The sequence below is a fragment of the Mangifera indica genome, chromosome 6 (genome assembly GCF_011075055.1).
Source record: "Mangifera indica cultivar Alphonso chromosome 6, CATAS_Mindica_2.1, whole genome shotgun sequence".
Lineage (NCBI taxonomy): Eukaryota > Viridiplantae > Streptophyta > Magnoliopsida > Sapindales > Anacardiaceae > Mangifera > Mangifera indica.
The window spans coordinates 4,677,396-4,703,752 of record NC_058142.1 but is presented as its reverse complement, the minus strand read 5'-3'; the positions used below and the strand labels follow the sequence as shown (position 1 = coordinate 4,703,752).

The following is a 26,357-nucleotide window of genomic DNA, read 5'->3' as shown; positions in this document are numbered from 1 at the left end:
ATAAAATCAAATCTCTTAAATTAGAAATTAGATAATCATATCATAAATCAATCAAATTTTATAATTTAGGAATTAGATCAAATCAAACCCCGTAAATTAGGCTTATGACAAAATTAAATATTTATGAAAATCATATAATATCATTGACTTCTTCAAATTTAATAGGAGAAATAATTTCTTTCCTCCTATAGTATATATAAAAAAGTTTGTGGGAGCAAGTTAATTTTGTATATTGATGACATATTGATAATTACTTTGGTTTATTATGAATTTTGAAATAAAAAATTTTTGAGAGGTATTTTATGTGTTTAGAATAAAAATATTTTGTTTTAGATGATAATGATTGTTAGGGTTGTGTCAAATTCAATTACCTAATTTTGTTAAACTAAAATTATAATTAATGTTAGTTATTCTAACAGTGTGACCTAATTTTGCGTTAGGAGAGAATCCATAGAGAGTCATAATGAACATCGTAACTGTATGTTAAATTTAATTGAGTCGAAAAATATTTCATTGATGAAGGTTGATTTTCTTGTGGTGATCAGTTGTAAACTAATATCTCATTTTTCTAAGACCTAAAAACATTGAAACGTAAAGAACCTTAAACTTTTAAACAGATGATTGCCAAAACTTTAGGGGTGTGTTTAGTATTTTATGGATTTTTTTTCTTCCAAGTACCACAAGTTATCAGAAATTTTTCGATAAATCATTAGAAGGAAAACTTATGGTACTTGCAGGTAAGATTTTTTATTTCATACTTTAGAGGTTTATAAAACTGGTAAAACATTAAAATTTTTAGAAAGAAGGTTCAAGTTCGAGTTTCTACTAATAATAAAATAGAGAGAGGGTAAGTAGGGTTAGATCCAAGCCAAGTTTTAGGGATGTTTATGGATTTTTTTCTTCCAAATACCACAAGTTATCAGAAATTTTTTGATAAATCCATTTTAAGGAAAACTTATAGTACTTGCAAGTAAGATTTTTTATTTCATACTCTAGAGTTTCATAAAACTAGTAAAACATTAAAATTTTTAGAAAAAATGTTCAAGTTCGAGTTTCTACTAATAATAAAATAGAGAGAGGGTAAATAGGGTTAGATTCAAATCGAGTTTTAAGGATGTTTGGTTCATTAAGCTCGTAAATCTAAAATAATTGGTATAAAATGATATTATTTTTATCAATATGTATTAAAACAATGTTATTTTAGTAATAAGCTAAGCCGAATGCTCGTAATAAGCTCAAACTCAAGCTTGACTCTTTTGAGATAAGCCGAGCTCAAACTCCTTTGAGACAAACTTGAATTCTAGTTTGGTTCCATACAAATTGAGTGGCTTGGCTCAAATTCAACCATAAGGTAAGTGTGAAAGGGAGGAAAAATTGTGAGTTATAAATGGTTGATGTTGATGTGGATAGTGATAGATATGGCATGTGCCCATGACTTGAACATCTAGCATGCTTTCGTATTTGACTTGTCCATCTTTTTCATAAATCTTTTTAGACTTCTTTTGGACTTCAAGGTCTTCTTCTATAGAAAAAATTGCGGTTTAAATTTTACCCAATTTTCAATTTTTGATTATAATCCCATTATTTATTTACTGTCTTTTTAATCTTATTTACTATTTTACAAGTCAATTCTTCTGTTCAAGATATGAAACTAGCTAAATGATTATTTACCACCCAACACTTTGTTGAAACAAATTTATTATGCTTTTAAGTTTGAAAAGTCTATTTTGCATCCCTCCTCGGTTTTGTTTGTGTAAATCATTATATAAAAATGTAAGAAAGTTATTTTACTCCAAAAACATTAAAAAATAACAAAAACATCAAATTATCACATTTTCTATTTTTTTTCTTACGTATCAACAACTCACCGCTAACCATTGAGTTTTACCACCCACCTCCGCTAACGTTAATATAATAACAAAACACAAAGACACTAAATCACTTTCATCTTTTACAACTATCTCGACCACATATCTATCGAAACTCCATTAACATTAACATAATGGCAACCGTGGTAGATGTAGTAGTTTCATCTGTGGTGAAGAGGCTTGAAGACTATTTAATCCAACTATTTTAATGGTTCAATTCCTAGGAATGTTTGTGACATGAGTGAGGTTCAGATTTTAAGTTTAAGTGGTAATAGGTTATCTGATACCATTCCAGAGTGTGTTGGGAATTGCAGTAAATTGCGACAACTTTTTTTGGATGATAACAATCTAGTGGGTGTTTTACCAGAGAGTCTAAACATTGAAAATCTTGTTTTTTTGAATGTTAGCAATAACGATCTTAATGGTAGCATCCCTTTGGGTTCTAGAAACTGTAAGAATTTGATTGTTTTGCTTTTGTCACACAACAATTTTAGTGGGGAGACTCCACCAGGTTTGGGGAATTGCAGTAGCTTAGCAATTCTTGGCCTTTTTGAAAATCGTTTTTCTGGGAAAATTCCACCAGAATTAGGGAAGGTAAAGTCCTTGGTATTCTTACTGTTACAAGCAAACCAACTTGAAGGTAGAATTCCAGCTGAGCTAGGCCTACTTGAAGAGCTCTCTAGTCTTGACCTTTCTGAAAATCGTTTGTCTGGGAAAATTCCACCAGAATTAGGGAAGTGCGAGTCCTTGAAAATATTGAGCTTATATAAGAACCAACTTGAAGGTAAAATACCAGATGAGCTAGGAATGCTGAGTGATTTACGTTATCTTAAACTGTCTTTCAACAATCTATCAGGTGAGATTCCACATATTGTAGCTTAGCTTTTTATTTCGTGTTTACGTGCTCTCGATGTCATTGTCATAACCATGTACTTGAAATTTCATGGAACAAAAATAAATTCTCTAGCTCTATCTGTTGCCTCTATTTTATTGCACAGTATGATAGTACAACTGTACAAGTACATCCCAGAAGAAAAAATTGTCCCATTTTTATCAGGCACTGCTACTTTTTAACTCTGAATTTCCTTCGCTTTGATCTAGTCTTACAAAACCTCATTTATTCCTTCATGTGTCCCAATTCATGGCATGAATACATCTCTCTGTAAGCATACACATAAAGATAAGTATGCTATCGAAACTATAATGAACGACCCTCATGTTAACCATAGACATCAATCCAATGATCATCAACAATTGTTCTTATAGTTTATCAACTCAATCACATAATAACACAAAATAAAGATTACAGTTAAAACAGTCAGTACATTTTGAAGCTAACAAACATGCCAGTCAAGCTATATGTTTCAACAATGTACACACGGCAGCGGATATCCAAAATGGTCAAAACAATTCCACTAACAGAATGTCTTACATGCATTTGGATTTGGCAAAAACTAAAACTAAAAATATGCACATATCGATAATCTCATATATGCACATGTAAACATCTCCAAAATGGTCAGAAACTAAAAGTTTGCTGACTATCACTTTTGAATTTGTAAGTACTTGTTGAAGACCAAGAGGTCCTAATGGCCTTGGCCCATCCTCAATATAATCCCAAAAGCTTTCATCATTTGAAAGCCGCAAGATGACAGTCTCGGTCAGTCTCATCAATAGTAGTGTTGCAAAACTTTCTCTTCCTACAAATATATCTGCTGCTATGCTAGCCATTCTGTTTAGTTTTATATAAAGTTCCTGCATGATAAAAAAAAAAAAAAAAAAACGCCGGACTGCAAACACAAAAAAAAATCAGGAACAGATATGAAGGTGCATTATTTTACACAAAAATTAAAGAAAATATTTACAAATGTAAAAGTTATATGAAGGCAAAGAGAGCCAAGAGGTGACAAAAATATTAATTTTAAAGGAATCTGTAGAGCACAAGTAATAATACAACAAAATTTATTCCTCCCATAAAAACACTAATAGTGCTAGTCAAATCCACATGCATGTGTATAAGATTTTCAGGTCTGTGAAGATGCAATGATTGTCTGGAAAAGATGTCAAATAAAACATTGGTGAAATATAAAAGATGCTGGTGAATTCTCTATGGCTGTTGCTCATTATAACAATGCCTGAGACAGTGTGAATCATTGGTGGGAGAATCGACATTAAAGCAAGATAACAAGCCTTTGATCCCACCCTGGTAACCATGCAGATGTCCATTTTCACTCCGCAAATAAACACAAAAAATGTATAGCCAACAGCTGTTAAGGTGCTGAGCAATTGTAAATTATCTTGAGGCATCAGAACATCTGACCATTGCTTTGGAAGAACTGCTTCTGATAATAATACACCAGCCTGGTTTAGAACAAATTAATTAGTACCTCAAAAAAAGAAAAATAAATGGAAATTTTAATTTTTTTTTTATTATTATTATTTTGAGATTTGAACTTACAATGATCTGGGAGGTCCATTTTGGAAGGCCAAAATGTTTGAGTATAGAATGAGAGCCTTGGCTAAGGAAAATGATCAAAACTAGGATCAACTGAAGTCTTGGAGATGCAAGCCAAATATAATTTTTGTCCTCAAATTCCCTCAACAAGCCTGCAGAGGTGATCTTTGGAGGAAGTGAAATGCAACTCTCAACTGGTTATCTTCGTTGGCTTGTGACATTGTTCATATTCGAGTATCGAAAATAAAGTCTCTGCAATAAAGAAGTTGTTTGAGTTGCAACTGAAGGAATGAATGGAAAAAGTAGATCAAAGGGAAAGGCTCAAAAGCTGGAAACAGTTTGTGATTTTGTTTATTTTACACGTCTATCTATTCCCAGCTGTGAAATCTGGTTCTTCAGAGCAGCTACCATAATCTGTGGCACCAAATTGTATGAAGATGTTGCCTGGATGAACAAGACCTATTATTACTTTGTCATACTAATTACTAACTTCTCATTGGAACTGAGACGACTGACGACACCTTTAAGTTGATTTCTCTGTAACAATTTTTGGCATCTTAGTTGTTCACTTACTTCCTTAAAGTTATAACTTGAATTGGATTGAAATTAGCACTTGAATTATGGTTGATGCACTCAAAAATAGTATGAAATTTGTTTGCATACGTTTAATATTACATTGTCTTATTTCATTGTTATTAGTCATTGGCTATGTAAGAAAATTATATGTTCCATAGTAGGGTCTTTACATTTGCAAGTTTTATATAAAAGTTAATGTTTTATAGAAAATATTGGGTTTTATATACCAACTCACAAGGTCAAGACAAGACATAAATAAGAAAACATTTATCATGATTATGTTTAGAATTCATCTAGAAGCAGTAATAAAAAAACATGGAATGCTACTTATCACAATTCTCGTAATTCAATTTTAAATAAGAATATTTTATTAATTAGAATCTCTTTTCATGACTTCAGCAATTTTAATTAAAATATTATTATTTTTTATTATATCAAGATCATACCAACATTCATCAAGTCACATAATTTTATGCTTAAATAGTTATAGTTATAGCCGTAACTTATACCAATATAAATTTAAGACAATAAAAATATTATGGAATACTCTTCCTTTTTAAGCAGTATAGAATCACTATAATATCAAAGTATAACTATCAGAACTCAGTCCGATTGGACAATGCAAAATCTTTAATATTCACTTAGACTTGGTGTGTGGGTATAAAATTAAAGGTAGTATGTTATAATAATAATTCAAATATTTTATTATTTTTGTTTGTTATTATATTTTTTATTTTTGTTACAAAGGGGACTATAGCCTTAAACACTTAAACTACACAACAACAGGAAAAACAATTATACTAATATTATGTAAAAACCAAAGCAAAATCTCGTTAGGTGGAGAAGTAAATTCATGTAACCTAAAAAATAAAGACACCGCAAAATTAGTTAGTCAATCAGCAAAAGTATTAACTTCCCTGTAAATATGATGAAAATGCAGCTCCCAATTATTATTTAAATTTGCCTTTCAGTTAATAAAGTTGAAGATTTTAGATATGTTGGAATTATTTTTCCATTTATGTCAATGCAAAGGCAGCTTCATCAGGGCTTACGGATCCCGAATATGTATTGCATGAGGGGGTTGTTTTGTCTCTTGATTGATGTCCATCTATATATATATATATTTGGGTAAGTATGCAAACTCATTTTGGGTACATAAATGTTTATACACTTATATGTGTCATCGTATGATTAGATATTATTTTACCTTTAATTCAAAATTACACAATTACAAAATGACATATATAGGTATGTACATATTTGTGTATCCAAAATATGTATATATATACACACATTTTATGTATGGCTTTTGTGTCGTATGCTTTAGCTGTATTGTTCTAATGCATCTGTTTTGTTTGATTGTTGAGTTGTTGAGAAAGTGAGGGCATGGTGTTGTTGAGATCGATAAGTTATATTTAAAAAATAATTAAAATTATATATGACCATTTTTGATATACAAATGGCCAAATAACTATTTCCCACCCAAACTATATTGAATTCTCAAAGTTCCCCCTATTAACTATGAAAATACCGTTTATCCACCCATGAACAGTTAAAATTAACGGTAGTAAGAGTAAATTCGTCATTTTATATTTAATATTAAAAATAAACTTAAATATGATTTCATTTCTCGCCCCCCCCCCCCCCCCCCAAAATTTAAAAAACTAACTTTTCTTCCCTAAGCCAAGTTTGAAAAGATCTCATTTCCTCCCCTAAGGCTTAGTTTCCAAACCCCTTCACTTTCTTCGGCGCCATCGCCGGCCGTCTCTTCCTCCTGATGGTTTCTCTTCTACCGACGACCCCCCTCAACTCCACCCTAACCCATTTGACGCCAAGAGACGACGTCTGGGTAAAGGAATCGTCTTTCCAAACGAAGGCAAGACGACTCATTGTCCTTTGGGAAGACGAGTCGTCTTTATCTGGGAAAACGATTCCTCTTCCCAAACGTCGTCTCTCGACGCAAGATGAGTTGGGGTGGAGTTAAGGGGGGCCGTCGATGGAAGAGAAACCATCGGGAGGGAGAGACAGCCGGAGAAAGTGATGGGGTTTGGAAATAAACCCTAGGGGGAAAATGCGATCTTTTCAAACTTAGCTTAGAAAAAAAATGTTAGTTTTAAAACTTTTAAGGGGGAAAATGAGATTAAATTTTCAGGGGTTAGAGTTCCGTTAAATTTAACCGGTCATGGTTAGATAAACAGTATTTCTATAGTTAATGGGGGGAACTTTGACATTTCAACATAGTTTGGGTCGGAAATAGTCCTTTGGCCCATACAAATATATATATATATATATATATATATATATATATATATATATATATATATAATTATAATTAAGTGATTTTGAATTAAAGATAAGATAACACTAAATCATATGATGACATATATAAATATATATATATTCATATTCATAAAGTGAGTATGCATAATATTATTCTAAAAACTTTTGAAAAATTACATGTTATTTTGGATCTTTCAAAAATAATTTCTATCCGTGTAATTTAATATGTTATGACCCCATTCTTTGTGGAAATTTTATTGAAAGTTTGATTCACTTTATTGATGTTTATTATAAAATAATTATATTATATGATACGTAACGTTGATAATTGGTTGGCAACATTATTAATATATTAATTATCAGTCTTGAAAATTTGCTATTCAAATAAATATTAATCATCTTGACTTATTATCCAATCAGTCTATACGTGTTTACTTTACGAAAATTTTTTAGATTTTTATTGTTTTATTTTTTTATAGTGATTTAAACACAAAAATAAACATTTTATTTAATATATTTTTTAACTAATTTATTTATGAAACAATAACATTGATAAAAAAAAAACGAATTACGAATAAAAATATTTAAGGATTTCAAATTTTTTAATAAAATAAGAATATGAGTATTTAGATGTATACTTAAATTAAAGTGAGTTAGATGCAAAATTTTGATTAATTTGCTTTGATTTTTGTGAGAATTGGTGGATCTATTTGTCTTATATTTTTAAAATTGAAGATAGGATTGAACAGGTATTAAATTGAATTTTTCAGTTAAAATGTTAAAGTGAAAAAAAAAAGATAATTAAAATTATTTAAACTATTAAAGAAGTAATTGAAATAATTAATTGTTTAAACCAAGAAATAATAAAATAAAGAGGCACTAGTGGTGAAAGGAGGAACAATTAACGCAAGGATTTTGGTGGTTGTGTTAATTAAAAGTGGTTGACGGTGATGTGGATAGTGATAGATTTGGCATGTATCCTGACTTTGAACATTTGAATTATATATTATTAAAAATTTAATTTGAATAAATAATAAAATATTAATGTGATAGTAAGAAGGGAAATTTTAAAAAATAGCCAAAATGCCCTCCCATTAAGCCAAAATGCCCAAAATCACTATTTCTAAGCCAAAATGCCCAAAATCACTGTTCCAAAAAAAAAAATGCCTATGACTTTTTTTAAATACCGAAATTACCCTTTCCCTCATATTTATATAACTCTCCCACTCACTATAGGGTTTTAATAGAATTTTAGATAAATATGGAGGGTTTTTAGACATTTTACACTATAAAAGATTTTGATATTTATTTATTTATTTAAAACTTTTTCTAAAATGACAAAATTACCCCTCCCTTCATTTATATAACTCTTCTCACTCACTATAGGGTTAAATGTAATTTAGGATAAATATGGGGGGTTTTTGGATATTTTACATTGTAAAGGCATTTTCATATTTATTAATATATTTTATTACTTTTTCTAAAATGTCAAAAATACCCTTCCCCTCATCTATATAAACTCTCCTCACTCATTTTATTTCCACACACTTCTCATATCACTCAAACATTCACTCTCATTTTTATTTTTTTTTCAACATCAATTAGTAGGGATTCGTTCGGACGAAGGAAGTTCGTATTTCTAAATTCGACTCGAAAAAATACTATTCATCAAAAAAAGGTATTTATGTCAATCTTATCCTAAAACTTCATTTTATTTGTTAAGTATAGTTTTTATATCGTAATATAGGGGTTAAATATAATATTTGACAAGTATTAGGGGTTAAATGTAATTTAGGATAAATATGGGGGGTTTTTGGATATTTTACATTGTAAAGGCATTTTCATATTTATTAATATATTTTATTACTTTTTCTAAAATGTCAAAAATACCCTTCCCTCATCTATATAAACCCTCCTCACTCATTTTATTTCCACACACTTCTCATATCACTCAAACATTCACTCTCATTTTCATTTTTTTTCAACATCAATTAGTAGGGATTCGTTCGGACGAAGGAAGTTCGTATTTTTGAATTCGACTCGAAAAAATACTATTCATCAAAAAAAGGTATTTATGTCAATCTTATCCTAAAACTTCATTTTATTTGTTAAGTATAGTTTTTATGTTGTAATATGAGGGTTAAATGCAATATTTGACAAGTATTGGGGTTAAATGTAATTTAGGATAAATATGGGGGGTTTTTGGATATTTTACATTGTAAAGGCATTTTCATATTTATTTATATCTAAAATGTCAAAAATACCCTTCCCTTCATCTATATAAACCCTTCTCACTCATTTTATTTCCACACACTTCTCATATCACTCAAACACTTACTCTCACTTTCATTTTTTTTGTTAACATCAATTAGTAGGGATTCGTTCGGACGAAGGAAGTTCGTATTTTTAAATTCGACTCGAAAAAATACTATTCATCAAAAAAAGGTATTTATGTCAATCTTATCCTAAAACTTCATTTTATTTGTTAAGTATAGTTTTATGTCGTAATATGGGGGTTAAATGTAATATTTGACAAGTATTGAGGGTTAAATGTAATTTAGGATAAATATGTGGGGTTTTTGGATATTTTACATTGTAAAGACATTTTCATATTTATTTATATATTTCATTACTTTTTCTAAAATGTCAAAATTACCCTTCCCCTCATCTATATAAACCCTCCTCACTCATTTTATTTCCACACACTTCTCATATCACTCAAACACTCACTCTCACTTTCATTTTTTTTGTTAACATCAATTAGTAGGGATTTGTTCGGACGAAGAAAGTTCGTATTTCTGAATTCGATTTGAAAAATACTATTCATCAAAAAAAGGTATTTATGTCAATCTTACCCTAAAACTTTATTTTATTTGTTAAGTAAAGTTTTTATGTCGTAATTAGGGGGTTAAATGTAATATTTGACAAGTATGGGGGGTTAAATATAATTTAGGATAAATATAGGGGGTTTTTAGATATTTTACATTGTTATGGGGGTTTTAGATATTTTACAATATATACAGGATTTATATAACATGTTAAAAATATATAGGGATTGCTTTGATACAAGACGACATACAAGGGTGTCAAATGAAATGTTATTAAAATTAGGGCGTATTTTCATATTAAACATTGTAGGCGCATTATAATTAAAATTATAGGTTTTTTCGAGTTTCACCGCTTTAGGATATATCAATGCACATTTTTCTTATTTCTGAAGAATTTTTCGATTGTTGTCATTCTATGGTATTTCAACTTTTAGGATTCAAATTTCAGTTTTGTTTTTTTGAATTTCACCGTTTTAGCATATATCAACTCGTATTTTTCAGATTTTTTTAGAATTGTTCGATTATTACCATTCTAGGGTATTTCAATTTTTAGAATTCGAATTTAAGCTCAGTTTTTTTTTAATTTATCGTTTTAGGATATATCCACTAGTATTTTTCAGATTTCTGCAAAAATTATTTATTATTGACATTTTAAAGTAATTCAAAGTATAGAATTTGAATATCTATTTCAAAGTATAGATATTATAAAAACGTTTTAAATAGAACGTTACAAACAGATAGATGCATTTTGATATAAGATAACATACGAAAGTGTTATATAAATTGTTAAATAATTATAGGGGGATAAATAACATATTAGAAAAATATGAGGAGTTTTTTTTAATTATTAATAATTGTACGGCTGATTTACATAGTTATTATTGATTTTTTTTTTATACCTGAATAATTATCTTCAAAAACTTGTCATTGCAGGATTGATATTTAAAATGGAGGGTTATGCATCGGTTCGTTACGAGGGAGAATGGATTCAGGTCGCAACAACACAATGAAATATGTTGGAGGAGCCAAACAATTGATTAAAATCCCTTATGGAACAACATTCGAGGGATTTATTGAGCTTTTGACAGAGTATTGCAGTATTGATCCAATGAAAAACTACATTCAAGTATCAATGAAGCCAAGAAAAATTGAGCTCGACTGTCCCATCCAGATCCAAAATGATGAAGATGTGCAAGGTCTTCTTGAGATGTCCCAGTACTTTCAGGAATGTATTCCTGTTTTTGTTACATGTACCCCAATTGAAGGGCAGAAGGAAGAAGATGAAGATGAAGATGAAGATGAGGATGAAGATGAAAAAGAAAGCAGTTGGGTCAAAAAAGAATACGATTTGGAAAAGTTGATTGATTTCAGTAATGACCCATTATATATTGCAAACTCATGGGCTCATGGAGAAAAAGATATAGTTCCCTATTGGGGTGACTTCGATGGAAATGATATGCCCGACATTCCTTCAGACGATGTAGAGCCTGAGTATATGGCATCAGTAACCGAGGGTATAGATAGTTTACGGCTTGAAGATCCTACTTCAGGTGGTGGAAATTATTCTGGGCCGTTTTTTGACAATGTCCCCACTGATCCATTTAGGTGGCTTCTTGATTTTCCTCCACAACCATCAGCATCATCAAGTGGTTCCAGATCAATCCGAGAGGAGAATGGGGTCAAGATTGGTGATATTTTTCACAGTAAAGTCCAATTGATTGACGCCATGACACAATTCGCCTTACTCAAAGGATTTCAATTTGGTGTCAAAAAGTCTGACAAGAAACGGTGGGAAATTAAATGCAAGGCTGAAAATTGTAAGTGGTATATACATGCAACTAAGTCCACTGTCGGTGATGTGTGGGAGATCAACTCTATGAATCCTACCCACACATGTTTAGTTGATCAAATCATGCCACATCACAAACAAGCTGGGGCCCGAGCTTTAGGTCAATTAATGAGATCAAAGTTTGTGATGATTGATCGAATTTATCGACCTAAAGAAATAATTGTAGACATCGCCGACCGATATAAAATTGATATTTCCTACTCACAAGCTTGGCAGGCAAGAAATTGGGCTATCAATTCATTGAGGGGTTCACCGGAGGAATCTTTTATGCTGTTACCAGATTATTGCTACAATTTACAACGTACTAATCCGGGCACCATTACTGCTATTGAAACCGACGATGAGCATCGATTTACAAATTTTTTCATGGCGTTAGGATGTTCCGTTCGTGCGTTTAGTCAATAGCTTCGCCCCGTTATTTGCATTGACGCTGCTTTCCTTAAAGGTCGATATCTGGGGCATTTATTTATTGCGGTGGCTCTTGATGGTAATAATCAAATATACCCTATTGGTTTCGGTGTCGGCAAAAAAGAAGATCACGACATGTGGTGTTGGTTTCTTATGAGAATTAAAGAATGCATCCCTGACCTCTCTGAGCTTGCAATAATCTCCGATCGACATCATGCTATCTACTCGACAATGGCTGAAGTCTTTCCAGATGTCCACCATGGATGTTGTTGTCATCACCTTCTGTGTAACATGCGGGCAAAGTATAAACGGGACTCAAAGGTATATTGTAAACAAGTTATTACATTTATAACAGTTTATCATTTTCAAACATTTTGCTTTCAATGAGTTTTCATATTTTTTTCCCTCTTACAGGTCGCGGGTGCATATTGGAAAGCCGCTAAATCATATACAGAGTCTGAATTTGGGCAGATGATGCAATCCATTGACTCAATGAACCCCCAAGCTGGAGCTTATCTACAGGATGTCGGCTTTCCCTGTTGGAGTAGAGCGTACTTTCCAGGACATCGATATAATATCATGACCACAAATATTGCTGAGTCATTTAATGCCCTTGTCAGACATGCACGGGGCCTACCTATAACCATGCTCTTGGAGTTTATTCGTGGTACAATGCAACGATGGTTTTACGAGAGGAGAACCCATGCAAGTAAGTATCAACGTAAACGCAAACTCGTACCACGCAAACTCGAACGGACTAAACCTCACATCAACCCCGCTAACCCTAAACCAAAACTCGTCTCTGGCAAAGGGTGGATGTAACTGTCGGAGTAAAAATGCATGAACCAATATCCCACAGAATTTGGTTTCGGGTAAACGAAGGAAGGACCCGAAACACGTCCTCTCAAATAGTCGCAGCTGCTGAGGGGTCAATGTAGAAGAAATCCGGGATAATGTCGTACGCTGGGCACGAGATATCGCATCTGTCCGAAAGTGTCTGGACTCGTCAGGAATGCGCAACTCACTCTCAATCCGTCTTCTTTTGCGAGAAATATCCTGTAACAATCACGTAAAATTTGTTAGATATTCACAAAATAAATAATGTAAACAAATGTATTAGTGAAAAAAACATATAAAGATGAGAAATACCAAATAATTAAAAAGGAAATGACAAAACTTAACAAATAAGAACAGAAATTCGAGTTCTATACGTTCAACTTCTGTAGAATGTTAACAATCGAAAAAGTTATCCTTAAATGACGGAAAATAGAAAAAACGAAACTGAAATTCATACTTTATAGGTTGAAATACCTTGAAGTGACGATAATCAGAAAATTGTTCGAAAATTTTGAAAATACGAATCGATATATCCTAAAATGGCCAAATTTAAAAAACGGATGTGAAATTCAAATTCTATACGTTGAAGTACCTTAAAGTGACGATAATAAAAAATTCGTTCAGAGATCGTGAAAATACGAATCGATATATCCTAAAATGGTTAAATTCGAAAAAACAGAAATGAAATTCGAATTCTATACGTTGAAATACCTTAAAGTGCCGATACTCAGAAAATCATTCAGATATCGTGAAAATACGAATCGATATAACCTAAAATGGTAAAATCCGAAAAAATGGAACTGAAATTCGAATTCTATACGTTGAAATACCTTAAAGTGACGATAATTGAAAAATCATTCGGAGATCATGAAAATACGACTCGATATATTTCAAATTGATGAAATTCGAAAAAACGGAGTTGCAATTCGAATTCGATACGTTGAAATACCTCAAAGTGACGATACTCGAAAATTCATTCGAAAATCGTGAAAATACGAATCGATATATCCTAAAATGGTTAAATTCGAAAAAACGGAAATGAAATTCGAATTCTATACGTTGAAATACCTTAAAGTGACGATACTCAGAAAATCATTCAGATATCGTGAAAATACGAATCGATATAACCTAAAATGGTGAAATCCGAAAAAACGGAACTGAAATTCGAATTCTATACGTTGAAATACCTTAAAGTGACGATAATTGAAAAATCATTCGGAAATCATGAAAATACGATTCGATATATCCTGAAATTGTGAAATTCGAAAAAATGGAGTTGCAATTCGAATTCGATACGTTGAAATACCTTAAAGTGACGATACTCAGAAATTCATTCGAAAATCGTGAAAATACGAATCGATATATCCTAAAATGGTTAAATTCAAAAAAACGGAAATGAAATTCGAATTATATACGTTGAAATACCTTAAAGTGACGATAATTGAAAAATCGTTCGGAGATCATGAAAATACGATTCGATATATCCTGAAATGATGAAATTCGAAAAAACGGAGTTGCAATTCGAATTCGATACGTTGAAATACCTCAAAGTGACGATACTCGAAAATTCATTCGGAAATCGTGAAATACGAATCGATATAACCTAAAATGGTGAAATCCGAAAAAACGGAACTGAAATTCGAATTCTATACGTTGAAATACTTTAAAGTGATGATACTTGGAAAATCATTCGGATATCGTGAAAATACGAATCGATATAACCTAAAATGATAAAATCCAAAAAAACGGAACTGAAATTCGAATTCGGAAAAACAAAATTGAAATGACGTCGTTACATCGTAAGTTGTGTCAAAAAACACCAAAATTTGAAAACTCAAATTTGAAATTTGAAAAATACATATAGAAAAACCTAAAACAGAAAAAACGGATATAAAATTTCGAAAACTACACGATCAGAAACCGTGGATGAGAAAAATTTCAATTTAACCCCAAATGAAAATTCTTTAATTAAAAAGGTCCAATGTTATATCCAAAATTCCCAGAAAACCCCCTTTGTTGTAATGAATCTCATCCAGCTCTCCAAGATTTTAAAAAACCCAATTTACCCCCCAACTAAGTAGGAAAAGCACGCTGCCGTGGGAAATTTCGTTCTGCCGTGGGAAATTTCGTTCCCACGACAGACTGACGATCCACGTTTCAGCCAATTTCGGCCAATTTTTGGTCGTTTTGACCTCCAATTTTTGTATAAATCAAATCTACACATTCTATAACATAAAACCCCTCAATCAATTCAACAAAAACAACCAAAAATCCAAACATTTTAAGCAATATTCAAAGCGTAAACCCTAGAATTTCAAACCCAAAATTCTCAATCAAATCTCAATTATATCAACAATAAATTGATCCAAACAAGATTACGGGAGATATACTAACCTTCTTTGCCATTTTCGGTTGCCGGGAAGCTCCAAAATCGACGGAAATGACCTTCGCCGTGGGATTGATGTGGAGGAGGAAATTTTTGCGATTTTTCGTGGAAAAGAACAGTGAAATCAGAGCTGCCGTGGGAAATTTTGCTTTGTATATAAAGGGGGGCAGGTTCGTAATTTCGCTTTTTCCCACGACAACGTGCGAAATTTCAAAAAAACCCGACGTGGGCTAAGGATTTCCCCGACACCCCAATGTTTTAAAAAAGCCAGTTTACCCCCCCACAACCCATTGTTCATTCAACTGCCGTGGGAGAATTCGTCCTGCCGTGGGAAATTCCGTTCCCACGGCAGACTGCCGTTCCATTCGGCAGCCAATTTCGGCCAATTTTTGGTCGTTTCGACCTCCGATTTTCACATAAATCAAATCTACATATTGTATAACATAAAACCCCTCAATCAATTCAACAAAAACAACTAAAAATTGAAACATTTTAAGCATTATTCAAACCGTAAACCCTAAAATTTCAAACCCAAAATTCTCAATCAAATCGCAATAATATGAGCAATAACTTGATCCAAACAAGATTACGGGAGATGTAATAACATTATTTTCCATTTTCGGTTGCCGGAAAGCAAGAAAATTGGCGGAAATGACGTTCGCCGTGGGATTGCCGTGGGATGTGGAAAAAATTCGAATTTTCTTTGAATTGCACAGTGAAAATTTGCTGTGTTTATAAATGGGGGCAGTTTCGTCATTTCACAAAACATGGGCATTTTTGCTTAAACCTGAATATTTTGGGCAATTTCGCTTAGACCCCTTTAATTTTGCCTAGTTTTTAAAATTTCCCTAGTAAGAATAATGTTGTCTCTTTTAACCTCTCCAGTTATGCGATTTCTGGTCAGCTTGGACCTGAAATTGGTCACTTGAGAGAGTTGGAGATTATTGAATTGAGTTCTAATGATTTCTCTGGTAATTTTCCAGAAGCTCTGCAATTGTAGTGCAATTAAGTGCTTGGATTTGTCTTGTAATAGATTCACTGGTCTAATACCTGATAATTCAAGCCTCTTGCAATTTTTGAGCCGCCTGGTTTTAAATAACAATTCTTTAGAAGGCGAAATACCCGAATCATTGTTTCAAATTCCAGGTTTACACAAGTAGTGCTTTTGCATTTCAATATTTTTTATGGTTCAATTCCTAGTAATGTTTGTGATATGGGTGAGGTTGAACTGTTATGGTTTAAGTGGTAATAGGTTATTGGTACCATTCAGAGTCTATTGGAATTGCAGTTTAATTGCAAGCTCTTCTTTTGTTTGATAACAATCTAGTGGGTGTTTTGCCAGAGAGTCTAAACAATTCTTAAAAATCTTATTTATTTGGATCTTCAAAATAACAGTTTACTGGTAGCATCCCTTTGAATTTTCGAAACTGCAAGGATTTGAAGTTATTGTCTTTGTCATAAACAATTTTAGTGGGGAGATTCCACCAGAATTAGGGAACTGTAAGTCCTTGGAAAGCTTGCTGTTACATACAAACCAACTTGAAGGTAGAATTCCAGCTGAGCTAGGCCTACCAGAACAGCTTTCTCTTCTTAACCTTTCTAAAAATGGTTTGTCGGGGAAAATTCCACCAGAATTAGGGAAGTGCAGTCCTTGGAAATATTAAGCTTATGGAAAAACCAACTTGAAGGCAGAATTCCAGATGAGCTAGGAATGCTGAGTAATTTACGGTATCTTAAACTGTCTTCCAACAATCTATCAGGTGAGATTCCATATATAATATTGTAGCTTAGCTTTCTATACCATGTTTAGGTGCTCTCGATGTCATTGTCATAACCATGTACTTGAAATTTCATGGAACAAAAATAAAATTCTCTAGCTCTATCTGTTGCCTCTATTTTATTGCACAGTATGATATTACAACTGTACAAGTATATCCCAGAAGAAAAAATTGTCGCATTTTTATCAGGCATCGCTACTTATAACAAGACATTTTTTGAGTCTGAATTTCCTTTGCTTCAATCTGGTCTCACGAAACTTGATTCATTCTTTCATGTATCCCAATTCATCGCATGAATACATCTCTCTGTAAGCATACATATGAGAATAAGTATGTTATTGAAACCATAACTGAAGACCCTCATGGTAACCATTGACGTCAATCCAACAGTCATTGACAATTGCTCTAATAGTTTATCAACTTAATCACATAATGGCACCGAATGAGGATTTCAGTTGGAATAGTCAGTACGTTTTGAAGCTAACAAACATACTAGTCAAGCTATATGTTTCAACATTGTACACACGGCAATGGATATCCAAAATGGTCAAAAGAGTTCCACTAACAGAACGTCTTACATGCGTTCGGATTCGGCAAAAACTAAAACTAAAATATGCACTTATCGATAATCTCATATATGCACATGTAAACATCTCCAAAATGATCAGAAACTAAAAGTTTGCTGACGATCACTTTTTGAATTTGTAAGTACTTGCTGAAGACCAAGAGGTCCTAATAGCCTTGGCCCATCCTCAATATAATCCCGAAAGCTTTGTTCATTTGAAAGCCATAAGATGACAGTGCCGGTCGTCTAAATTTAGGACACTAAAAATATTAGAGAATACTCTTCTTTTTTAAGCACTCAAGTAACATCGCTATTATATGAAAGCATAAATATCAAAAATCACTCCGATCGGATAATACAAAATCTTTAATATTTAGATAGACTTGATTTATGGGTATAAAATTAAAGGTGGTATGTTATAGTAATAATTCAAATATTTTATTATTTTTGTTTGTTATTATATTAGATAGTTGTTTCCATAAAATAGTACAAATTTATAGTTGATAACTATTGATATCAAAACGGATAAGATTGCATTTATGAGTAAATGTTGAAATGTCTTTTAAATTTACTTTTTCAGTTAATAAAGTTGAAGATTTTAGATATGTTGGAATTATTTTTCCATTCATGTCAATGTTAAGGCAGCTTCATCAAAGCTTGCGGATCCTGATTGAGTATACATTGCGTGAGGAGGGTGTTTGTCTCTTGATTGATGTCCATATATATATAAAAACAATATTATACATACCTATTTTGGATATACAAATACTTACATATTTATACGTATCATTACATGATTGAGTATTGTTTTATTCTTAATTCAAAATTTTTTGATCATAAAATGACATATCTAAATGTGAAAACATTTGTTTACCCAATATAGGTACACATAGTTATATATATATTCACACAGAAACTATGTATGGCTTTTGAGTCGTATGCTTCAGCTCTATTGTTCAAATCCATTTGTTTAGTTTGATTGTTGGGTTGTTGAGAAAGTGAGGGCATGGTGTTTTTGAGATTGGTAAGTTCTATTTAAAAAATTTAGACTAATTACATGTTATTTTGGACCTTTCAAAAATATTTCTGTCCATCTAATTGAATATGTTACGGCCCCATTCTTTGTGGAAATTTTATTGAGAGTTTGATTCACTTTACTTTACTGATGTTCTTTATAAAATAATTTTTATTATATGATACATACTGTTGGTGGTTGTTTAGCAAGCTTATTAATATATTAATTATCAGTCTCGACAATTGGCTATTCAAATAAATATTAATTATCTTGACTTACCATCCAACCTGTCTACACATGCCTACCTCACAAAAATTTTCTAAATTTTTGCAGTTTTGTTTTTTTTTTTTTTTTTTATGATTTGAACATAAAAATATACATTCAACTTAATTTAATGTATTTTTTAAACTAATTTATCTATGAAATAATAACATCGATTAAAAAAATAACGAATTAAAAAAGAAAATTACAAAGTAAAGAATATTTTACTATTTAAGGTTTTCAAATTTTCTAATAAAATAAAAGTATAAGTATTTAAATCTATACTTAGATTAAAGTGAGTTAGATGCAAAAATTTTGATTAGTTTGCTTTGATTTTTGAGAGAATTGGTGGATATATTTGTCTTGAGTTCTTAAAATTGGAGATAAAGATTAAATAAGTGTTAAACTGGATTTTTAGTTAAAATTGTAAAACGAAAAAAAATAAAAAATGATGATTAAAATTATTTAAACGATTAAACAAGTAATTACAATAATTAATTGTTTAAACCAGGAAATAATAAAATAAAGAGAGACTATGAGTGAAAGGAGGCACAATTAACGCAAGGATTTCGGTGGTTGTGTGAGTTAAAAGTAATTGATGGTGATGTGGTTAGTGATAGATTTGGCATGTATGTGGACTTCAAAGTCTTCCTCAATGAAAAAAAAATTATGGTTTCAATTTTACCCATTTTACGTTCTTTGATTATATCTTATTACCATCTTACTATTTTACCTTCTTACTATTTATATTGATACTAGAAACTTAAAATTAAGCCATCTATTATTACTATTACTATACATATATTCTATTATTTGATTAATTGATTATTATAATAAACACTTTATTTTGCTTATAATATGAAAAAATATTATTTCCGGAAAGCAGACTATAAAAATAAATCAATCTCAGATTCCAGAAGCCACATGGAAATTTGCATCAAAGTGATGCCGTGTTCAAAGTCTCTTCTCCTGGATTCGTATACACGGACGGCAATAGAGAGAGGCAAGGAGGGGATAATAATGATTTTTCACCCCTTTTTCACGTAAAAAAAATCTTTTTCCCATTCTTGTCTCTATCCTTGTGGAAACAAACTTTTTTTCCATATCTTTAAAGATAACATAAATATATTAAATAACAAAATTAACTAAAATTAAAATTAATTTATTATTTCAAATATCATAAATATTATATATTAACTTCTTTAATATACACAATAAAATATAAATAAAATTAAAAAATATAAATAATCTAAAATTATAAGGATATGATAATATTTTAAGTAAATATATTAATATAAAGAGATGGATAAGAGGCACATATATCCCTGCCCCGAATTTTTAAGATATATTTCATCCCCGTTTCCTTTTTCTTTCTCGTTTTTATTTGAGAATTTTCTCTCTTTTAAAGTTTGAGAGAATCAACAACCTTAAAGTCAGACCAAAATTTTCATATCTCTATTCATATAACATCATCTATTTAATCTAAGAGCATATCACATTGCAGCTACGACCAAATCCTGGTACTACTCTTTCTCCCTTTCACACTCCTCTCTTTCAAGCTTCTAGTTTTCAGCCTCCTTGTCTTCAACCCTTCCTTTTTCTTTTTTGTAGGTTTAGATTGCAAGTATGAAGTTTAGGTTGTGCCATCTCTTGCTGTTATTTACCTTCTCTGCGTCTTTGCATGCCGTGTTTGGTTTAAATAATGAGGGGGTCGCTTTATTGTCACTTTTGAGGCGATGGACCTCGGTGCCATATTCCTTGAGGTCCGGTTGGAATACTTCAGATTCCACTCCATGCAATTGGGTTGGTATAGAATGTGATAGTAAGAATAATGCTGTCTCTTTTAACCTCTCCAGTTATGCAATTTCTGGTCAGCTCGGACCTGAAATTGGTCACTTGAGAGAGTTGGAGATTATTGATTTGAGTTCTAATGATTTCTCTGGTAATTTACCAGAAGCTCTAGGCAATTGTAGTGCACTTAAGTGCTTGGATTTGTCTTGTAATAGATTCACTGGTCAAATACCTGATAATTTCAAGCACTTGCAATTTTTGAGCGCCCTGGTTTTAAATAACAATTCTTTAGAAGGCGAAATACCCGAATCATTGTTTCAAATTCCAGGTTTACAAGTAGTGCTTTTGCATTTCAACTATTTTAATGGTTCAATTCCTAGTAATGTTTGTGATATGGGTGAGGTTGAACTGTTATGGTTAAGTGGTAATAGGTTATCTGGTACCATTCCAGAGTCTATTGGGAATTGCAGTAAACTGCAAGTGCTTTCTCCGGATGGTAACAATCTAGTGGGTGTTTTGCCAGAGAGTCTAAACAACCTTAAAAATCTTGAGTATTTGAATGTTAACAATAACAGTCTTAATGGTAGCATCCCTTCAAGTTTTCGAAACTGCAAGAATTTGAAGGGATTGTCTTTGTCACATAACAATTTTAGTGGGAAGATTCCACCAGGTTTGGGGAATTGCAGTAGCTTAAGACTTCTTGAGCTTTCTGAAAATCGTTTGTCCGGGAAAATTCCACCAGAATTAGGGAAGTGCAAGTCCTTGGAAATATTGAGCTTATGGAAAAACCAACTTGAAGGTAGAATTCCAGATGAGCTTGGGATGCTGAGTAATTTACGGTATCTTAAACTGTCTTTCAACAATCTATCAGGTGAGATTCCACATATCAAATTGTAGCTTAGCTTTTTATTTCGTGTTTGCGTGCTCTCAATGTCATTCTCATAACCATGTACTTGAAATTTCATGGAATAAAAATAAAATTCTCTATGTCTACTATAGCCTCTATTTTATTGCACAGTATGATAGTACAACTGTACAAGTATATCCCAAAAGAATAACGTGCCATATTTTTATCAGGCATTGCTACTTACAAGAAGAAAATTTTTAAGTCTGAATTTCCTTCCCTTCGATCTGGTCTTATGAAACTTGATTAATTTATTCATGTATCCCAATTCATCGCATGAATACATCTCTCAATAAGTTGAACACGAGGATAAGTATGTTATTGAAACTATAATTGACAACCCTCATAATAATCATAGACGTCAATCTACCAGTCATCAATAACTATTCTAATAATTTATCACTTAATCATATAATAACATTGAATGAAGATTTCAATTGGAACAGTCAGTACATTTGAAGCTAACAAACATGCCAGTCAATCTATATGTTTCAACAATGTACTCAAAACAATTCCACTAACAGAATGTCTTACATGCATTTGGATTCGGCAAAAACTAAAACTAAAATATGCACATATCGATAATCTCATATATGCACATGCGAACATCTCAAAAATGGTCAGAACTTAACTATCACTTTTGAATATGTAAGTACTTGTTGAAGACCAAAAGGTCCAAATGGCTTCTGCCATTCTCAATATCATCTATTTACTTATTTATATGTATGCATAACATTGCTAATACATATATAGTTGAGTGCGTACAGGGTGAGATTTTATTTAATAGGAAGTGCAGTTGATGAGATTTCCTACCATCGCAAAAGATAGCAAATTTCCAAAGATCACTCCTTTAAATAGAAAACTCAGTAATCTTAACAGGTCACTATCAATTTTTCTTACCTGGGAAAAATTAAAGCAAAATTGAATTCTTCGAATAAATTTCAATTTACATAGAATTTCGACTGGAACTTGACACATGAACAAAAAAGAGTTGGCAAAGCATGTATCGCTTCTTTTACATTTGCTATTTTGTATAATAAAACTTAATTTAGCAATGCCATTATTTCAAATTCTTTAGAAGTAGTCAATTCTTTAGAAGGAGAAATACCCAAATCATTGTTTCAAATTCCATGATGTTAATGTTTTCAAGAGTTGACTACTTGTAAACTTAATTTGAAACAACGCAAACTTTAATTTACTAATAAACAAACATCATTGTGTAATGTTAATGTCATATAAAAGGTTGTGGGTAATTAAAAAAATAATAGTAATAAATTATAATCTGAAATTTCTTTATATTTATATCATTCATAATATAAATTTCAAATTATAAATATTTCTAATAAATTATTTTAATTTAAACTATATAGGTCCTCAACAATTTTTTATGAAAAAATATGAATTTCTAATTTTTGTTCTGATACCATATATATATCATAATTATATTCATGAATAAATAATTAAACATCAAACTATCACACTCATTATCTTAAACTTCGGTTTGGGGTTACTCATGATAAATAGACCTAACCCATAATATGGAGTTGAGGGAGCAGCTAGGCAGTTGAAGGTAGTTGGGCACATCTTTATTGTTCCAAAACTGTCGTAACTGAAAAAAAGGCAAATACAGAAGAACACAAAAAAATATAGAGCCTCCCAAAAACGCAAGTTTTCTTTCACAAAATCCAGATGGTACAATCACGTAAAGTGTGTTGTGAAAACACATAAAGCTTCGAATTAATTCAAACATAAGATATAAACTGTAAACTGGGTATGTATACTATAATCTTGATTTGTTTACAAAATTGGTGGGTTTTTAACACCATATTTTTCACATAATTTGTCGATAGAAAGAGATATTTTGATCTATTGTATTATAAAATATACAATACAAAAAAAGAATTTTTGAAAAATTTAAAAGATGTTGATTTTTTTTACTTAACCTCTTGCCTTGATAATGGAGAAAAAGAACTTAAATTTTGTTATGGGTTAGATTTTTTGGTAGTTATTGTAAATGATAAAAAGATGATCAAATTCTTATTTCTAATATTTAAATATAACGTTATTTAGAAACTTACATAATTATAAAAAATAGTATATTTTCATTAGTCTTAATGCTTTATTGAATGATGATGGCAATAGAATTTAAGTATTGAAAGCTTTATTGAATAATTATTATTTTTTAAAATAAATACAATTATACTAGATAAAATAAAAATTTTTAATGTATGCGAGTCATAAATCTTAATGCTTGAATGATGATGGCAAGGCTTCAAGTAACCCTTCCCAAAACAATTTAAGCTACCTGATGAAGGACAATCGACACAGAGACTAGGATTTCCCAAGAAAGATGACACAGATGAGTGTGGCAACTTAATCAGTGACTCAGGTATTGGCCATGTGAAGAGATTGCTAGAAACATTGACCTCCATTAAAGATTTGAGTTTACCAAGGGGAGCCTATGTTCCTGTCAAATTGTTGTTAGATATATACAGTTTTTCTAGATACATCAGATTCTCAAACTCTCCAGGAATTTCACCAGTCAAGCCATTGTTGCTGAGATTCAACCCATAGTTTAGACTCTGCAATCTTCCAACTGATGAGGGAATCTTGCCACCCAGCTGATTACTGCCAATCTGTAGCTCTTCGAGTTTTTTCAATTCAGGTAAAAATGTTGGAATGCCCCCAGTAAAATGGTTCTCTCTTAGAATCAAAGCGGAAAATTTTTTGCAGCTGCTCAAACTGGATGGAATTGAGCTGTTCAATAAATTGAATCTCACTTCCAAAGTTTCTAGTTTTTCACAATGTGATAGCTGAGATGGCAAAGAACCCTCCAAATGGTTGTGACAGATTCAATTTCTCAAGATTTACAAGGTTTCCCAGCTCTGGAGGTTTAAGCCCTGTAAACTTGTTCCCAGAAAGATTAATTGAAGCAACATTGGTGCAGTTCTCCAAGCTCGGTGGAATAGCACCAGTGATGTTATTTCCACTGGTATCAATGTGAAAGAGAACCGATTTTTCGGAAAATTCAGGGAGAACCCCAGTGAAGCGATTCTCTTTGAGGATAACTCTCTTGAGAGTTGAACTCCTCCCAACATCACCAGGAATGCGGCCATGAAATTGGTTGAGACCCATATTAAGAACTGTTAATTGCTTTCCAAAGCAAAGATTCGATGGAATTTCACCGGTGAACTTATTATTGGTAAACTCAACCTCCACAAAGTTGCTGTTGATTCCAAGACTTTGAGGTATGACTCCGTAGAACTGATTGTTAAACTAGGAAATGCTCTTCAAATTTGACATTTCAGAGAAAGCCAGAGGTAGCTTCCCAGAAAGAGAGTTACTATAAACAATAAGATACTGAAGGTTAGAAATTTTCCAAATGCTATGTGGAATCTCCACTGTTAGATTGTTGGAAAACAGTTCAAGATCCTGTAAATTACTCAAATTCCCTAGCTCATCTGGAATTCTACCATCTAGTTGGTTTGTATATAACTTCAGACGTTTTCAAGGACTTACACTTCCCTAATTCTGGTGGAATTTTCCCGGACAAATAATTTTCACAAAGGTCAAGATAAGAAAGCTTATCTAGTAGGCGAAAGGGAGATAGGATAGTGCCTGTTAAGTGGCTCCGCACAATGGCTAGAGTTGTTAAGCTTCGGCAATTCCCCAAACCTGGTGGAATCCCCCCACTAAAATTGTTAAATGACAAAACCAATGTATCCAAATTCTTGCTCTTTCAGAACCCAAAGGGATGCTACCATTAAGATTGTTATTGCTAACATCCAAATAAACAAGATTTTCAAGATTGTTTAGACTCTATTGCAAAACACCCACTAGATTGTTATCATTCAAATAAAGCTCTTGCAATTTACTCCAATTCCCAATTGACTCTGGAATGGTATCAGACAACCTGTTGCCATATAACCATAAAATCTCAACCTCACTCATGTCACAAACATTCCTAGGAATTGAGCCTTTAAAATAGTTGTTAATCAAATACACTACTTGTAAACCTGGAATTTGAAATAATGATTTGGGTATTTCGCCTTCTAAAGAATTGTTATACAAACTCCAGTACCTCAAAAGGTGCATTTTCTTGAAATTATCAGGTATTTGACCAGTGAATCTATTAGAAGGCAAATCCAAGTACTTAACTGCACTACAATTGCATAGTGGTTCTGGCAAATTACCAGAGAAATCATTAGAACTCAAATCAATAGTCTCCAACTCTCTCAAGTGACCAATTTCAGGTCCCAGCTGACCAGAAATTGCATAACTGGAGAGGTTAAAAGAGATAACATTATTCTTACTATCACATTCTATACCAACCCAATTACATGGAGTGGAATCTGAAGTATTCCTACTGGAACTCAAGGAAGGTGGCTCCGAGGTCCATTGCCTCAAGAGTGACAATAAAGCCACCCCATCATTATTCAAACCAAACACGGCATGCAAAGACACAGAAAAGCTAAATAGCAGCAATAAATGGCACAACCTAAACTTCATACTTGGAGTCTAGACCCACAAAAAAGGAAAAACAAAGGGTTGACAAG

At 32.0% G+C, this 26,357-nt stretch overlaps 2 protein-coding genes and 1 pseudogene across 2 annotated transcripts; 2 read left to right on the top strand and 1 right to left on the bottom strand.

Annotated features, from left to right (window-relative positions):
- The first annotated feature begins 2,105 nt into the window (after positions 1 to 2,105).
- On the top strand, positions 2,106 to 2,750 carry LOC123218921 (receptor-like protein kinase). The gene has a single exon (XM_044640575.1). The coding sequence runs from the start codon at positions 2,106 to 2,108 to the stop codon at positions 2,748 to 2,750; it is 645 nt and encodes a 214-aa protein (XP_044496510.1).
- A 17,889-nt stretch (positions 2,751 to 20,639) lies between these two features.
- Positions 20,640 to 21,812, top strand: LOC123217900 (receptor-like protein kinase). The gene has a single exon (XM_044638972.1). It carries the CDS (start codon positions 20,733 to 20,735, stop codon positions 21,792 to 21,794), a length of 1,062 nt encoding a protein of 353 aa, XP_044494907.1. The 5' UTR covers positions 20,640 to 20,732; the 3' UTR covers positions 21,795 to 21,812.
- Positions 21,813 to 23,387: 1,575 nt separating this feature from the next.
- Positions 23,388 to 26,310, bottom strand: LOC123218920 (annotated as a pseudogene).
- Between the last annotated feature and the right edge of the window lie 47 nt (positions 26,311 to 26,357).

Coding starts and splice junctions, on each gene's coding strand:
- LOC123218921 (XM_044640575.1), top strand. CDS start 2,106: ATGAGTGAGGTTCAGATTTTAAGTTTAAGTGGTAATAGGTTATCTGAT.
- LOC123217900 (XM_044638972.1), top strand. CDS start 20,733: ATGAAGTTTAGGTTGTGCCATCTCTTGCTGTTATTTACCTTCTCTGCG.